This window comes from Populus trichocarpa, chromosome 16, assembly GCF_000002775.5.
Source record: "Populus trichocarpa isolate Nisqually-1 chromosome 16, P.trichocarpa_v4.1, whole genome shotgun sequence".
NCBI classification, from domain to species: Eukaryota; Viridiplantae; Streptophyta; class Magnoliopsida; order Malpighiales; family Salicaceae; genus Populus; species Populus trichocarpa.
This window is the reverse complement of record NC_037300.2, coordinates 7,309,648-7,324,542: the sequence shown is the minus strand read 5'-3', so window position 1 is coordinate 7,324,542 and position 14,895 is coordinate 7,309,648. Positions and strand designations below refer to the sequence as shown.

Here is a 14,895-nt window from a genome sequence, read left to right as displayed (position 1 = left end):
GTTTATATTAGACAATTAAACAATGCAGCTTAACTTAGATAAGGTGTATTATGGGTGCTAATATATTCCCTTTACGCAACCAATCCTCGTGCCCGATCTCTAAGACCAATTAGGGTTCGTAGTGACCAAAATACTAGGTGACGACTCCTATTCTCTTTTTCCACTGATAAATGATAAAAATTTCTTATCCTGTTTATTTTCCCTAACATACCACGAATTCCAGAAGAATCATTATCACGACGCAACACGTGTACAACAATTAAAAAACAATTTAATAAGGCTTCAATCTATAATCTAAACTAACTGAGACTTCATATAGTCCCCAGATTCCATAACAAAATTATTTTGTAGGTATTTTAGTTGTTTTGGCAGCGAATTATTCATATTTTGATTCAAAATAACCTTAAGAAGGTCATTTTTGCCAAGAAAAAAGAAAAAAGAAAAAAGAAAAAAGAAGAAAAAAAGAGTTTTTAGCCAAGCCAAGCCAAGCCAACCCATGTGAAGGCATGAACCATTCGACAAGTAATGAGTAATAACGGTGAGTGCAAGTTTTTGTTGTTTTTCTTAATGTAACAGAAAAGGTCATCCTGTCGTCTCCCTTCCAGCACTTGGCTCGCCTCGACGATTCACCGTCAAAGTCAGTCCACGTAATCTTATTATCATTATCATTAACGGTCCAGATGCAAAGGTAACCTCAAAACAGCAGCTGGACATTGGCTTGAGAACGGGCAATCGACAGGCAAATCAACTCTTTCCAGTCTCCTCCCCATCAAAAGAAAAGAAAACTCCCAAAAACTCATCACTCCCACTCTCTTTCCCTTCTCAATCAAAATATCTTTTTGTTTTTTCGAAAACACAAGAGATTAAAATCTTCTTTCAACAAACAATTGAACCCAATTTCGTTTTTTTTTTTTTTTTCCTAAAAAAAGTTATGGTGTATATAAAGAAATGATCGAGTAATTATTTGTAAAAAAAATAAGATGAGTAGTGTGAGCAGGCCAACGGTGCATCCAGTGGAGGCCCCACCATTGACAGATGGCCCACAGAATGCGTTGATCAGAGTGAGAATGAAGGACGTTCAAGGTATGCCTGGAACCCGTGGTAGCCTCTCTCTGAGACTAACCCAGTTCGTGTTTGGTCTTGTTTCTATCTGTGTCATGGCCACCACCTCTGATTTCCGTTCTGTCACTGCCTTTCGGTAATCTTTTTTGAAAAGTACCCTTTTATTCTTTTCTTCAGTTTTTATAGAATAACGGGCAGAATTGATTTCCTACATCTAAAATTGAGTGAAATTGCTTGAAATAAGCGAAATGTAGAGTTAATTTGACATGAATATTTTGCTGCATCAGTTACCTTGTTGGTGCTGTCTGTGTGCAAATCCTATGGAGTCTGTCCATGGCTATTGTTGATATTTATGCCCTTTTGGTGAGACGGAGCTTGCGAAAACAAATCATTTTTCGTCTGTTTACCATTGGAGATGGGGTAAGATAAGATTTTTCCTTATGAATTAAACAGCACAATATGAGTTTGCATTACCTCTTTATGTATGTTATGTGAATAAACTAATAAATTACGTCTTGTGATTGATGCTAATGGATGATCATTGTGGGATTACTCTGAAGTTGATGATGAGATGACCACATTTTAAATGAGCATCTGGGGTTGTGTCTTGATATGGTGACGTTTCTAGGATAAACCAGTTTAATGTTGGTTTGGTTTCCAACAGCTATTTTGTTTAACCGGATATAATACTAATCTCAAGCCTCTGTATATCTATCGGTTCTTAGTTAAGCTATGTGTATAATTTCCTCCGACTGAATGATGGCTTAACCTTGGCACAGTGATTTCATACAATCCAAATTATGTATGTTTTGATCATATCTTATGATTACCAAGGCATGAAATTCCTTCGACTATAATTATTGCTTAATTGATTCATCGAAGTCAAGTTGTATTTCAAGCAAAGGGAAGAAAAGAAGTAGTTAGTCATAGTCAATCTTGTGTGATTCTCGACTATAATTATTGCTTAATTGATTACGAATAAACTAATAAATTACATCTTGTGATTGATGCTAATGGATGATCATTGTGGGATTACTCTGAAGTTGATGATGAGATGACCACATTTTAAATGAGCATCTGGGGTTGTGTCTTGATATGGTGACATGTCTAGGATAAACCAGTTTAATGTTGGTTTGGTTTCCAACAGCTATTTTGTTTAACCGGATATAATACTAATCTCAAGCCTCTATATATCTATCGGTTCTTAGTTAAGCTATGTGTATAATTTCCTCCGACTGAATGATGGCTTAACCTTGGCACAGTGATTTCATACAATCCAAATTATGTATGTTTTGATCATATCTTATGATTACCAAGGCATGAAATTCCTTCGACTATAATTATTGCTTAATTGATTCATCGAAGTCGAGTTGTATTTCAAGCAAAGGGAAGAAAAGAAGTAGTTAGTCATAGTCAATCTTGTGTGATTCTCGACTATAATTATTGCTTAATTGTTCTCATCAGTCACACTTACTCTTGAAACTCTGAGCATAAATTGGCAGGCTCATTCTACGAGACTTATTTGCAGTTCATAGTCAATCTTGTGTGACCTTTTGACTGTTTATGATTTCTTGAGACTTGAGAGAGATAATAGTCTTGTTTTTTCTATTGTAAGGAAAGGACCCCCTAGCTAGATCATTTTGGGGAAAGATGTTTGAGGTGCATACTGTTATCATCTGAACTTTGGATTTTACTTGTGGAGTTCTCACATATATATCTATATCTACAAAGGGCTGTTTATGTTTGTGTTTTGTTAAGCTTAATGAAACTGTTCTTTTTGTTGATGAAAATGCCTCTCCCATCCTCCTTAATATACACAGCCAACAATCTTGGTTCACAGAACACATCTTTCCAAGCAACCAACATGTGAGTCTACCAAATACCATAATCACTCTCCACCACACAAAATTCTAGCATCTGAGATCCAAGTGTTTTCTTGATATATATATATATATATATATATATATATATATATATATATATATTTGGATTTTCTCTTCACAAGAAACAATCAAAGATGCCTGCGGATTGCTTGAGGTTTGAGATTTAATTCATTTAGTGTAGTGGTCTTTGGGATGTGGAGTGTCGAGACAGTGCTTTTTGTAACAACAATGGTTTGAATACTCCTCAAAGTGTTCTATATTTTATTTATATTAAGAAACGGAAGCCCTTATGATTCCTACAATCGTTGTATTAGAGGTGGTGATCTGGTATCACCTCTGACTCCTCTTTTTAAATTTCTCCCTGAGCGCTTCAGTCATCTGTTTTGTTTTGGCTAAACAGCATCAGTGGTAGTCTCTAATTCAAACAAGTCTTTCGATGCATGTCTTGATAATATTCACATGTGTTTGTGTGAATCAATAGTGTCATTGATGATCAATATGTTGATGATGGAATAATAAAAATATAAATTATGATATTGAAGAGAAATAAGGGGAAAGGCCAAAGAAGAATTTCTGTCTAAAAGATGTGACAGGATCTGTAGAAGAGAAGGGTACAATTGGAGGAATTAAAACTGAAATGGGAAGTTCAGTAACTTATTTAAGAATCAGATCGAAATATAAGGAATGGTAAAGTTATTTTCCTAATTGTTTCTACTCTGAACTTTTGTAAATTGTGTACCTTGTTTGAATATGAACTGAGATGATTTAATCAATATTGATTTTGCTTTCCGGATCATCAATGCATCATCTCTTCTCAGGATTGAAAATTTAGTTACTTGCATCTAGTTTGCTTACAAGTGCTTGCTTCACATCCATCTGCCACTCACTTCATGAAAATGGGTTTCCTTCGAGTGCAGATCATATCCACCCTTACGTTTGCTGCTGCATGTGCATCTGCTGGCATCACAGTTCTCATTGACAATGATCTTGATAAATGTTCTGAGAACCACTGTGCTAGATTTCAAACTGCTACTGCTATGGCTTATATCAGCTGTTTTGCCATGATGCCGTCCTTTCTCTTGAACTTCTGGTCCCTGGCTTCCCAATAAGAAATTTGTAAGTAGAGTCTAGAGTAACAGAGTTCTTCTGTTGCGCTCTTTTTCTTGTATGATGCTCCAGAGATTTTGATTCCAACTTGTACATGGATAAATTTTCCTATAGCTGCTCGAGGTGGTTTCAATTTTTCAAACATTACAACATAATTCTTATATTGTAAGAAATATATTAGCTGGAAATTTCTGACAATATTCAAGAATTCTATCTTGCAAGTTTTACAACACAGCTTGAGTATGTGATTACCGTTGTACTGTCTCTCAGAAATTCAGAAATAACTTACATAATCCTCACTCATCTGAATAGTTCTTTAAACAACACAAATGCTTGTTTTAGTTTCTCGGATGACGAAACCAGAAGTTCAGGTCATTTAGTTAGACAAAACCCAAATGTTTTTGTGTGATCAATCAGCATGTCAAAGAGAGGTTGATGGCAATTGATGCTATGTTAGAATTGTTAGTTTAATATGATCTATAGTTAATCCGTTGGTTATACTTGATAATATTATATTCATGTAAATATATATTTATTATTAATAAAGGTATAATTTATCTTTAATATTGATATAATATTAGATTAATGAATTTAGAGTAAAGATAAAGTCCATAGGATAAAAATATTTTGCAAAGAAAATTATAAAGTTGTTATAATTATGAGATTCTCAGTGTATCAAAGTATTGTTCCTAAAATGTTTTTAGTCGATGCTCTTTTAAATGCTGAACATTTATTAGAGTCGTAAAGACTAATACATATTATGTTATTTCTTTTATGAAAGGAAACAGTTGTTCTCATAAACTGAGATATAAGAGATATATAGAATTAATATGTAGGTGCTAGTCATAAGACATGTACACTAAACTGACTCGCACGAGAATTCCATATGGAGAGATCATCTATATCTATGGTAAGGCTAATGTGACGGTTGTGTAAATGATCCTTAGACCTGAGATCAATAAGTCATCTTATATAGAAAATGTTATGCTTTGATCCAATTACATGTTATTTTAATCGAGGTAACGAAAGGGCAGACATTGGGTATAACATGAATTATTTAAAGGTATTTGAGTGACTAGGAGATGATTCATCACCCTAGGTGAATTAAGAAAAATGTTTCATCTGTTCTTAAATAGTATTGATTGAGAAATCATTGGCCAAGATGGAATGAGATTTGAAAATGGTCAGACATATTACATGACAGACATACTACATGCTTTAATGTAAAATCAGAACATTATTGATGAAATGATATTAATCACACTGAGAATTCAGTCACTGAAATGTTAAGTCAAACCACTAATAATTTTTCTAATATTTGGGGGATCATGACACGTTGCTAGACGATATACCTGATCTTCAAATATAAATTAATTAATTATTTAATTGATAATAAATTAAATTGTTTAATTTATTTAATTCTATTTAATTAAAATTATAATTTATATTTGGACCAACATATTAGGAACCTAATGGGTCACATATATTAAGAATTATTAATCAGAAATTAAATTGAGATGATTTAATTAAGTATGACTTGATTAAAATATATTTTAGAAATTAATGACTAGAATATAATTAATACAAAGATTATATTTCTAGACTTAGAAAAATCAAGTAAGGACTTGATTGAATTAATTTTCAAAATTATCCTTAATTAATATATGAATATTATTCAGGGGGTAAATTGATATTTTACCAATTTATAGGGGTTTTTAGATTTTTCTATAAATAGTAAGTTATGCCTCTTATTTTTTATAGTTGTTGTCTGTTAGATAAAAAAACTACAAAAACACAGAATTAGAGCTAGCACTCTAAGGATAGCGGTTACCGTTGGAGACCAGATAATTAGATGGCTTGTGATTTGCAATAAATGAGCTTTTAAAGAATTATTTAAAGCTGAAAAAGATAAAATTTTCAAGTAATAAATCTCGAAACAACTCTAAATCTATCTAAAATGATCATAGAAACTTCCAAATAATTTTTTTTTTTATATAATTTCTGCTACATGTATGATATTTAAGAAACAAACAAGAATTATCCCGGTAAGGTAGATTTGTCGTTAATTTAATGTGGGTTCCATGTTGAAGTTGCTAATCTATTCAATCATCAGTTACAATTTCATGTGAATCTTAAATGGGATTTCGAGGAAACATGATGAAACAAGGAACAGACAAATTCTAAGCAGCAAAGTTTTGTTTCTCCTAACAATTAATCGTGCTTCACCCTTAGCTTCTGGCTCGGGCAGCCTCCAAACATCGAAGTTTTTTCCTTGAACCTGATAATTCTTGGGCTAGTTCCGTTCTTAGAAACATATAATATCATATTCTAGTTTAAAAACAATATCTTTGATTTGGGCTCATAACTCTTCCTTTTGTATGAGAATGCTAAAGAAAGAGACGAGTACATGCAAAGTCAAGGGATTTTTATTCTTGGAATGCCCGATACAGACAGCAGAGGTTCCCTATCGGAGGCAAGCTTAGCCATGGCGAAAGGGTAGGAAGCAATGAGCTAAAGATAGAAGTCCTTCACCTTCATAACTGTATACTATAGATTGAGTTTGGTGCCTTTGTATTTATTCAATAACTCAAAATCTATCACTGTGTGCATTAACTGTATTCCTGTAGAGTTCTGTAATGCACAATATAAACACAAAAGACTCTCCTCCCCTTGCTCCCATGAGAGAGATTTCATTTCCCAGCTTAGACGTCCTTTTCAAAGTCCAGCGTACGTATTTACGAACATTTGCAGCGTCTTCCAAAGTACTAACATATCCGTTAATTGGGATTTTCATAATTTCGAAGTAACTAAAATTTTCCAAAGAGGAGTGTAACTACTTTGTTGATCCATGCATCATGCCGGAGCTGTAGCCAAACAAGGCCTTGTGCAAAGTATCATCTCTTTTTCCTGGTCGGCTGATGATAAATCCATGGACTCGAACAGGATAAAAAAAGAAAGAAAAAGAAACCCACAAAATTAATGTCTAAAGAGTCACTGCAGCGTTAAAATGATAAAATTACAACATTATCATTAAAGAAAAACTTGAAACCCCTCTGTCTAATACCCTAGCCGCGCCACCTCTTCTCCCTTTTTTCTCTCTATCGCCGACCATCACTATCTAGCCACTACAACCACCTCGTATTCACCATCTCCCTCGTCTCCAGCGAAACATCCCATGGATTTTAAGATTTTCAAGACAAAAAAAAAGTCTTGTTTGGTTGAATGCAACACATCTTTTGTATAGCATATTACAGGTCAAGCAAACGATATTTGATATACAGAGCTTCATTGGTAAAACTTGAAACACCCAAGCCATTGTTGTCAAAATCGTAAGTTGACTACTAAAATCATACAATTTTACAAGTCAACATGTATCTAATATATAAAATTGGACTAAAAACTAAAAACCAGTAAAAATTAGACTTGACTCATGCAAAATCAGTAAAATAGATAAACTTTGTCTGATTTTATAAGTTTACTAAATTTATGATATCAACTAAGTCAAGTTCAAATTTGGTCTTAAAATATCTACTGACTAGTTTTGCGAGATCGAGTATATCTCCCAAACTGTACATCGGATCAATTTTTCAGGGAAATACTAGACACATGAAACTATATTGTGGTAAATTTTCAGGTCAAATAAAATTTAGAAACATATTATTTTATAGGGTCAAAGTTACTAGATAAATCTTGTCAAATTTGACAAACTAAACCTTCGTGTACTGTTTAACACATATTTAGAGCTACAAGTAGAATTTTGCTACAATTCAACTTGGGCTGAAAACCAGACATCTCAAGATTTCCAACCATATATGGTGGTAGACCTAATAATTCATCCAGACAAGAGAAAATGATATATTTGAAATCAAGACTAAAACATGTCAAAAATGTGTGAAAATTAGACTATATGAAAGAATTTTAGCATTAAGATTTTGTTTTATTATGCTATTTTATTTATTTATTTAATGTTGAATAATTATTTTTAATTTGGTTTTTTTCTAGCGCATTAGACATTTTTTAAGGGTTTATTTTATTATTGAATTTATGTTAGTTAATTACTAGTTTATGCTAATTAGGTGGCAACCCAAAAGAGGTTCATTGTAAACAACCAAATTGTCACCATGTTTTTGTGTACTTCCTACCATTCAGTAATTTTCCTTTTATTGAAAAGTTTTGTTCTGAGAGATTTTATTTCTCTTTGTCGTTAATTTCTTGATTCATACTATTTATTTTTTTTATTTTATTTAGATCACTCATTGATTATAATGGTCTTGACTCTCTTTATCAGATTTTAATGTAATTTAATTTCTTGGCTGAAATTGTTAATATATAATAATTTACTTGCGATTTTATTATCTCAGTTTACATTGTATTTTTCATATCGTGTCAAAATAATATTTTTAACAACCTTAACCCTGACCTATCAACCTAATGGTAAATCTAATCTCTCAAACATAAATAATTCTTTGTGTAGTGTTGAAACTTGAAAAATGCTTTTATATCCCCCATCATATCTAAGAAAAATTTTAAACACAACCCCACTAGTAAATTTGATCTCCTAGACATATATGTTTTTGTCTTTATTATAGATTAAATAAAAACCTTCACATGGTATTAAAGAGGCTAGAAATTGCAATTGACTTTTGATTTTAGTTTTTAGTACTTAAAAACTGGATGGTTTTTTTTAAAAATTTAAAAATAAAGCTTTTTTTTTTTGTTTTTCATTTTCATTGTTAAAAAAAGCACATAAAACTTTAATTTGGTCCCTAAAATTTTAATTTTAGCATAATTGGTCCCCATTGCTTTAGAGATTTTACTTTTTGATCCTAAACTTTAACTTTTTATTCACAATTCAATCTGTTGATGTTGAGAGGGTGGCAATATGTTGCCGGAAAAGGGCGAGAAGAGAGAAAAATTGAAAGACAATATTGTGACCTTAAAAAAATCAATCTTAATATAAAAAAAATAAAGGCCTTGGGAAGGCTTTCGGATTCAATTTAATTTTTTTTTAGAGATTAGAGAGTGTTAAGATGTAATGTATTTAATTGAAAATTATGTTGAAAACTGAAGTTATTGTTAAAATAATATTTAGCGAAGTTCGAGCATTTTCCAGAAAAATAGCTGACCATGCTAAAATTTCTACCCTTTAAAATTTTCTTTTCTTTTCTTTTCGTTTCCCAGCTCAGCATTAACATCAAGTTCAGCTTGAAGTCGATCAGATGTAAACAGACCATGTTTTGTTAGCCATGATGCTATCAACTCGACCTTATTACAACCTAAACACAAAGCAGCCATTGTCTCAGTCTCTCTCATCACTCTATGGCCAGGACAGTCCATCAAGAAATTCATCTTATGCCTTCATGACTTCTAACAAAGCCAAATTGCCAATGGTTGAACACAAGGAGAACAAGAATATTCCAATATGAAGCACTTGTAACATGCAAGACCAATTCTTCCTAGGAAAAAAAAGCTCCCTCTGGACCCAAGAAAATCTACAGATGTGGATTTCTTCCACGAGTAAATTTACATTATTGAGAATGGAGCAGCAAAAGCTAATAAATCCCTGTTTCCCTTCGTGAAGTCTATAAAATGGGCCAGGAGAAAAACATGAAATATATTCTGACTAGCACAATTCCTTCAACATTCTCTTAACTACAAAGCGGATATCTTGTATGCAATGTACATGGTTATGGGTAGAAACACTGAAACGCATTCAAAATATCCTTTTCCCTTTGTTGGACTCGTCAGAAACTGCAGTCTCACAGGATTTGAGTTCTTCTTTAAACAAATTAGAGGCACTTACTTTACATATGATGGCAAGTCGGGATTCAGGTCAAGTCACCTGTCTATTTTTGAGCGACACTTTAACTTTGTAGCCTCCAGCTCTCTTTTTAAGACTTCCATCCTTCCAACCAGGGCCATGTTTTCCTGGTAATGTGAGAAAGTGTCAGAAAAAACACAAATACAAACTCCAAATGAACTCCAACTGATAGCAAAAAACAATTGAATTTCAAGGTCTTCCTTAATCATTAGGGTCACTAATCCAGAAACAGAATAAAAATTCAGAACATGGTGGCTTTTTAGTTACATTACATTTTATATTCAAGCAAAACTATGTCAGGCAAAAACCACGACCAAGCTACTTTTACTTCTGGAGTTCCTTTATTATTGAAAGAGAAATTCCAGAAAACGTATAAAATAATATTTCAACCAGAAAAATATGAATATCAGAAGAAACAATCGAAAATATAAGACACTAAGCAGCAAGATGTTTGATGTTTGAGAGTCACCTTCTGTAGCATTACCAATTGTTGGTTAATACTTGCAGCATCCTCCACTTTCTGCTTTATCTGTGCCCCAAGATGCAAGAAACATTTAAGATGCAACAGGCTGAGATTTTAGATCTTATATACTTCAAGAGAAAAATTGACAAAATAATCATGATCCCGTTTGAATTATCACTTCCAGTTTGTTCTGTTACTGTTTAAACTCCATTATTTTTTCCAATTTTCAAGAAATGGCAACATGCCTGTTAACACGCTTTCCACATTTATTTCTAAAAAAGCAATCAGCAGTACCAATAGCTATCCCCCGACTAGTGGTAGTCAATTATGACCAGCAGAGCTCATTGCCAACTAATTAATGGTTGTTGACAGTGACTGGCAGTGGTCATGAAACCAACAGTTGTCAATTGGTAGTTGCAGATCACCACTGACAATCACCGTCGATAATGATAATAATGAGTATAGGGTAATGGATAAGAATTTATTCCACTAATATGGGAAATCAGGGAGGGGGGATCTTATTGTGAAAATATTTGAAAACAACTTTGGCATAGTATGGAGAGAAAACAGCAATATACTTGCAAACAAAGGCTAGAAGAAAGAAAGAATGAAGTTGGAAGTTGGAACAAGGATAGTTTAAACTGAAGATTTATAAGATCCTCGAGTTTTGATACAAAAAGTAGAAATGACAAATGTTCAAAGACTAGTGATACTAGGGAGATTCTGTCACTACTTAGCCATTAAGTAAAAGTAAATAAGTAGTCATTGAGCAAGTCAATTCCTTAGTATTGACAATTCTATGAGCTGACAATTGGGGTGCCTATCCACACAATGGTTTACAAAGGACATTTCCTCTTAATGACATGCACACCACATACATAGCAATGTTGAAACCAGGCATTTGCCAGCAGAAATATAGATAACATTCAAAGATAATCAAATTCTAATGAGGATATTTTCCTCAGAGTTATTCTTAAGATATACTCCAACATTTGTAGAAAGTACAGGAGTAATTACATAATTAGACTGGCTAAATCATCTAGTTAGAAAAATGCATTGTCCATTTCATGTGCAGAAATGTTCAAAGATAGCATTCAAACCCAGATGTACAGCTGTTACACAAAAGCTCATCCAAGAGCACAAATTTTTAAATGCTGTTTGCATATTAGCTCATATTATATATATATAAAAATGTGCTGTGTGTATATTAGATCTTCCATATATCACTTCTGTTCAAATCAATTGGCCTCCTCAGTCTTCATATATAATCTTATCGACTTGATTTCCAATTGAAAAATCATGGCATTGCAAAATTAGCAATTAAAAGACATACATGTTCTTGCCAACTCAAAACATAAGACCTTTTAACATCAGAAAATCTAATGGAAGGTACAGTTCAAAACTTAAGAATTGACTAAATTCAAGGTGAGAATGATTAAGATGAGTCTAGTTAAAGTTGTTGAACCAAAAGGAGTCCAACTATCAAGCAGAAAGCAGATTCAAGAATCAGAAAACATCGTTAACATTTTAGCAGTGCCAAAATGCATTTACAAGATTTATTAAAATTGGAAGTTTTTTTTCCCCTTCCCATGGTTGAAGGCAGCAAAATGGTAAGCATCAGTGCAAAAGGACTGAAAGACTTGGATTATTTGAGTAGGGCAGAATATAAAAATACATATCCCTTGTAGCAGCAAAACTGGCATTCCCAACAAAGTAGAGTTGAAGACTTGAAGTGTGCAATACCACCAAGAATAACAAACAGATTAAGAAAAAGAGATGTATGCACACCTCTATCAATTGCTTATCACACTTGGCAGATCTCTCTACCTCTTCATCATATTTCATCCTCCACTCTGCAGATTCATCCAATGCTTCCCTATTGGCAAGATCAAACTGTCTTCTACAAATTTCCAATGTGTAGAAACACCATGGGGTTAAAAAGTTGGATGATAGTAAAACAAGTGCTTTCGCTAAATGGAAAGTGCCAAGCATAAGAATTACTCCAATCAACATTATATAACGGATGTAATATCGAAGACATTTGATTGTTCCACTGGGGAAACAAATACAGAAATTTATTCAGCTTGCTTTCAGAATCAATGTCGGCTTTGATTTGAACAAAATTAGGTTTAACCTGCACTAGAAAAGAAGCAAACATTGTAATATATAGCTTATAGGCTGGTGAACCTGATGCTCTTTCATTATATGGACTGAGTTCAGATCGAATCTCAATTGCGTCATTATTTAACTCAGGTTGTATATAAAATAGGGTATGCAATGCAATGTGGAATCACAAGCATAATTAGTAACAGGATTATTTATCTCAACATAACATAATCATACAATGGATCTACTTAACTGAATCTCTAATTATAGCATAATCACGTTAATGGGATTGAAATTTGTAAACCCAACGGAAAGCTATTTGCGAATGAAAAACAATTTGTGTAAGGTAACATCATTGGATTCTCAAAAACACTGTATACATTACGAAATGGAAGAAGACCCGCTAATTTTCTTTCAAAAACCATACCTACCGACAACAAAAGCATGCATTTTGGTTATTAAAACAAAAGAAAGAAACCTTATCAACTCAGTGTCATCAGAGGAGATAGCATAGTCAATTGTCCAAAGCCTGAAGTATACTGCAATTCCCAAAATCATTGCCACCATAAGACCCACCAATATCCTCTTCCTTTCACCTCCCATTCTTTGTCACTACCCAGTACAAAGTTTGCAAAAGGACCGGGGTTTGTATTTGTTCTTCTCTCTAAATTGCTTTGCTTGCCCTCCCTCTGTCTCTCTCCAACAGCAAAACCGAACGAAGAACAAAAAGAACCTCACCTCCTTCCCTTGCCAATGTGGCCTTACTTTACATAAGCTAGGCGGGTTGGGATTCTCTCACGTTGCGTCTACTTGCGGTCTTCGCATTTTCCAATCGGGTTAATGTCAAATTTTGTCCCTTTACTCCTAATATTTTATCGGTTTATCCTCGTACAAACCTTTTTTTTTTTTTTTTTATGGATTTTTCCATTTTGCTATAGGTTTTTGTCATTTTGCTTCGAGTTGGGATATATTTTTCTATGAAATAATTAAACAATTTGATTTTATATATAAAAAAATATATAGATAAACTTTGTACTTATAATAAGGTTAGTGGAAATTGATTTTTTTTTTTGTGTTGTATATATATAACATATTATTGATAAGAAATGTCGTTTATTTACTCTAGTCAGTAAATATTTGGTTGTTCAAGAATTTTTTCCTCATGAAAGATAAAAAGGGAGCATCCTATATACTAGAAATAAAAATATATAGAGATTGATCTAAAAGGTTGTTTGAATTGTCACAATCCACTTATATGAACAAGATGATAAAATGGTTTATCATAGAAGAATTCAAGAGATTATATTTACGTATTTCACATGAAATTCATCTATCCAAGGACATGCTACAATTTGAGAAAGATATGATGGAAATGATTTCACAAGCTTCAGCTATAAGATCCATCATATATGCAATGTTATGTACAAAATCATATGTATATTATGCTTTGAGTATAATGAGTAGATACTAACCTAGTCCAGGTAAGGATCACTGAAAAATAGCTAAAAACAGTCTTAAATACATAAGAATAATTAAAAATGTTTTTATGGTCTACGAAGGAGATGAACTGATAGTTTCTAGTTATTCGGATGTTAATTTTTAATTAATTATTGATGATAGAAAATCTCAACATGAATATATTTTTACTTGAAATGGTGTTGTAGTGAGTTGGAAGAGTTCCAAGTAGATTCCACAACTAAATTTGAGTATATCTCTATGTCTAAGGGGTTAAAAGAGACTATTTGAATCAAGAAGCTCATCATTAAACTAAATGTGGTTTATAGCACTATTGATTTAGTAACCCTATATTGTGATAAAAATAGATCCATTACACAAGCAAATGAACTAAGGTCTTATCAACGATTAAAATATGTACTTAGGTGATTTCATTTTATTAAAGAAAAGATGTAAGCAAGTACTCACTAAAAAAATCTTATAGGTTCTTTTAATAAAGCATTGTCTAGTACAAGCATGACTTTCATATAAAACAATATGATATTAAATACATGAGCGATTAACGTTAGTGAAAATGAGAGATTGTTAGTGTATATGTTCTGTAGCCAATTAAGTGGTTATATATGACAATGACTTTATTCATGTAATAGATATATTTTATTAATAATTTTATAAATGTATTATTTATCTTTAATATTCATTCAAGCTTAATTAATAAGTCTAGAGTAAAGTTAGAATCCATGAGATAAAAATACTTTGCAAAGAAAATTATAAAGTGTTTATAATTATAAGGAATCATATAGCATCAAAACTTTGTTTCTAAATATTCTTCGTCAATTCTCTATTAAGACTGGATATTAATCATATTTGTTAAAACCAATATATATTATGTTTTTTTATATATGAAATAAAGCAATTGTTCTTATAAGTTAACACATAAGGGATACCTGAAATTAATATATAGACGTTTGTTAAATGATAAATACATTATATTGACC

At 32.4% G+C, this 14,895-nt stretch overlaps 2 protein-coding genes across 2 annotated transcripts; one reads left to right on the top strand and one right to left on the bottom strand.

Moving 5' to 3' along the window:
* Window positions 1–589: 589 nt before the first annotated feature.
* Window positions 590–4,282, top strand: LOC7486481 (CASP-like protein 5A1). The gene is made up of 3 exons (XM_002323431.4): window positions 590–1,198; window positions 1,350–1,482; window positions 3,863–4,282. Exons 1-3 carry the CDS (start codon window positions 981–983, stop codon window positions 4,052–4,054), a joined length of 543 nt encoding a protein of 180 aa, XP_002323467.1. The 5' UTR covers window positions 590–980; the 3' UTR covers window positions 4,055–4,282.
* A 5,161-nt stretch (window positions 4,283–9,443) lies between these two features.
* Window positions 9,444–13,274, bottom strand: LOC7486480 (uncharacterized). The gene is made up of 4 exons (XM_002322844.4): window positions 12,921–13,274; window positions 12,125–12,236; window positions 10,343–10,402; window positions 9,444–9,980 (listed from the first exon to the last, which is right to left on the bottom strand). The coding sequence occupies exons 1-4, from the start codon at window positions 13,043–13,045 to the stop codon at window positions 9,891–9,893; spliced, it is 387 nt and encodes a 128-aa protein (XP_002322880.1). The 5' UTR covers window positions 13,046–13,274; the 3' UTR covers window positions 9,444–9,890.
* Between the last annotated feature and the right edge of the window lie 1,621 nt (window positions 13,275–14,895).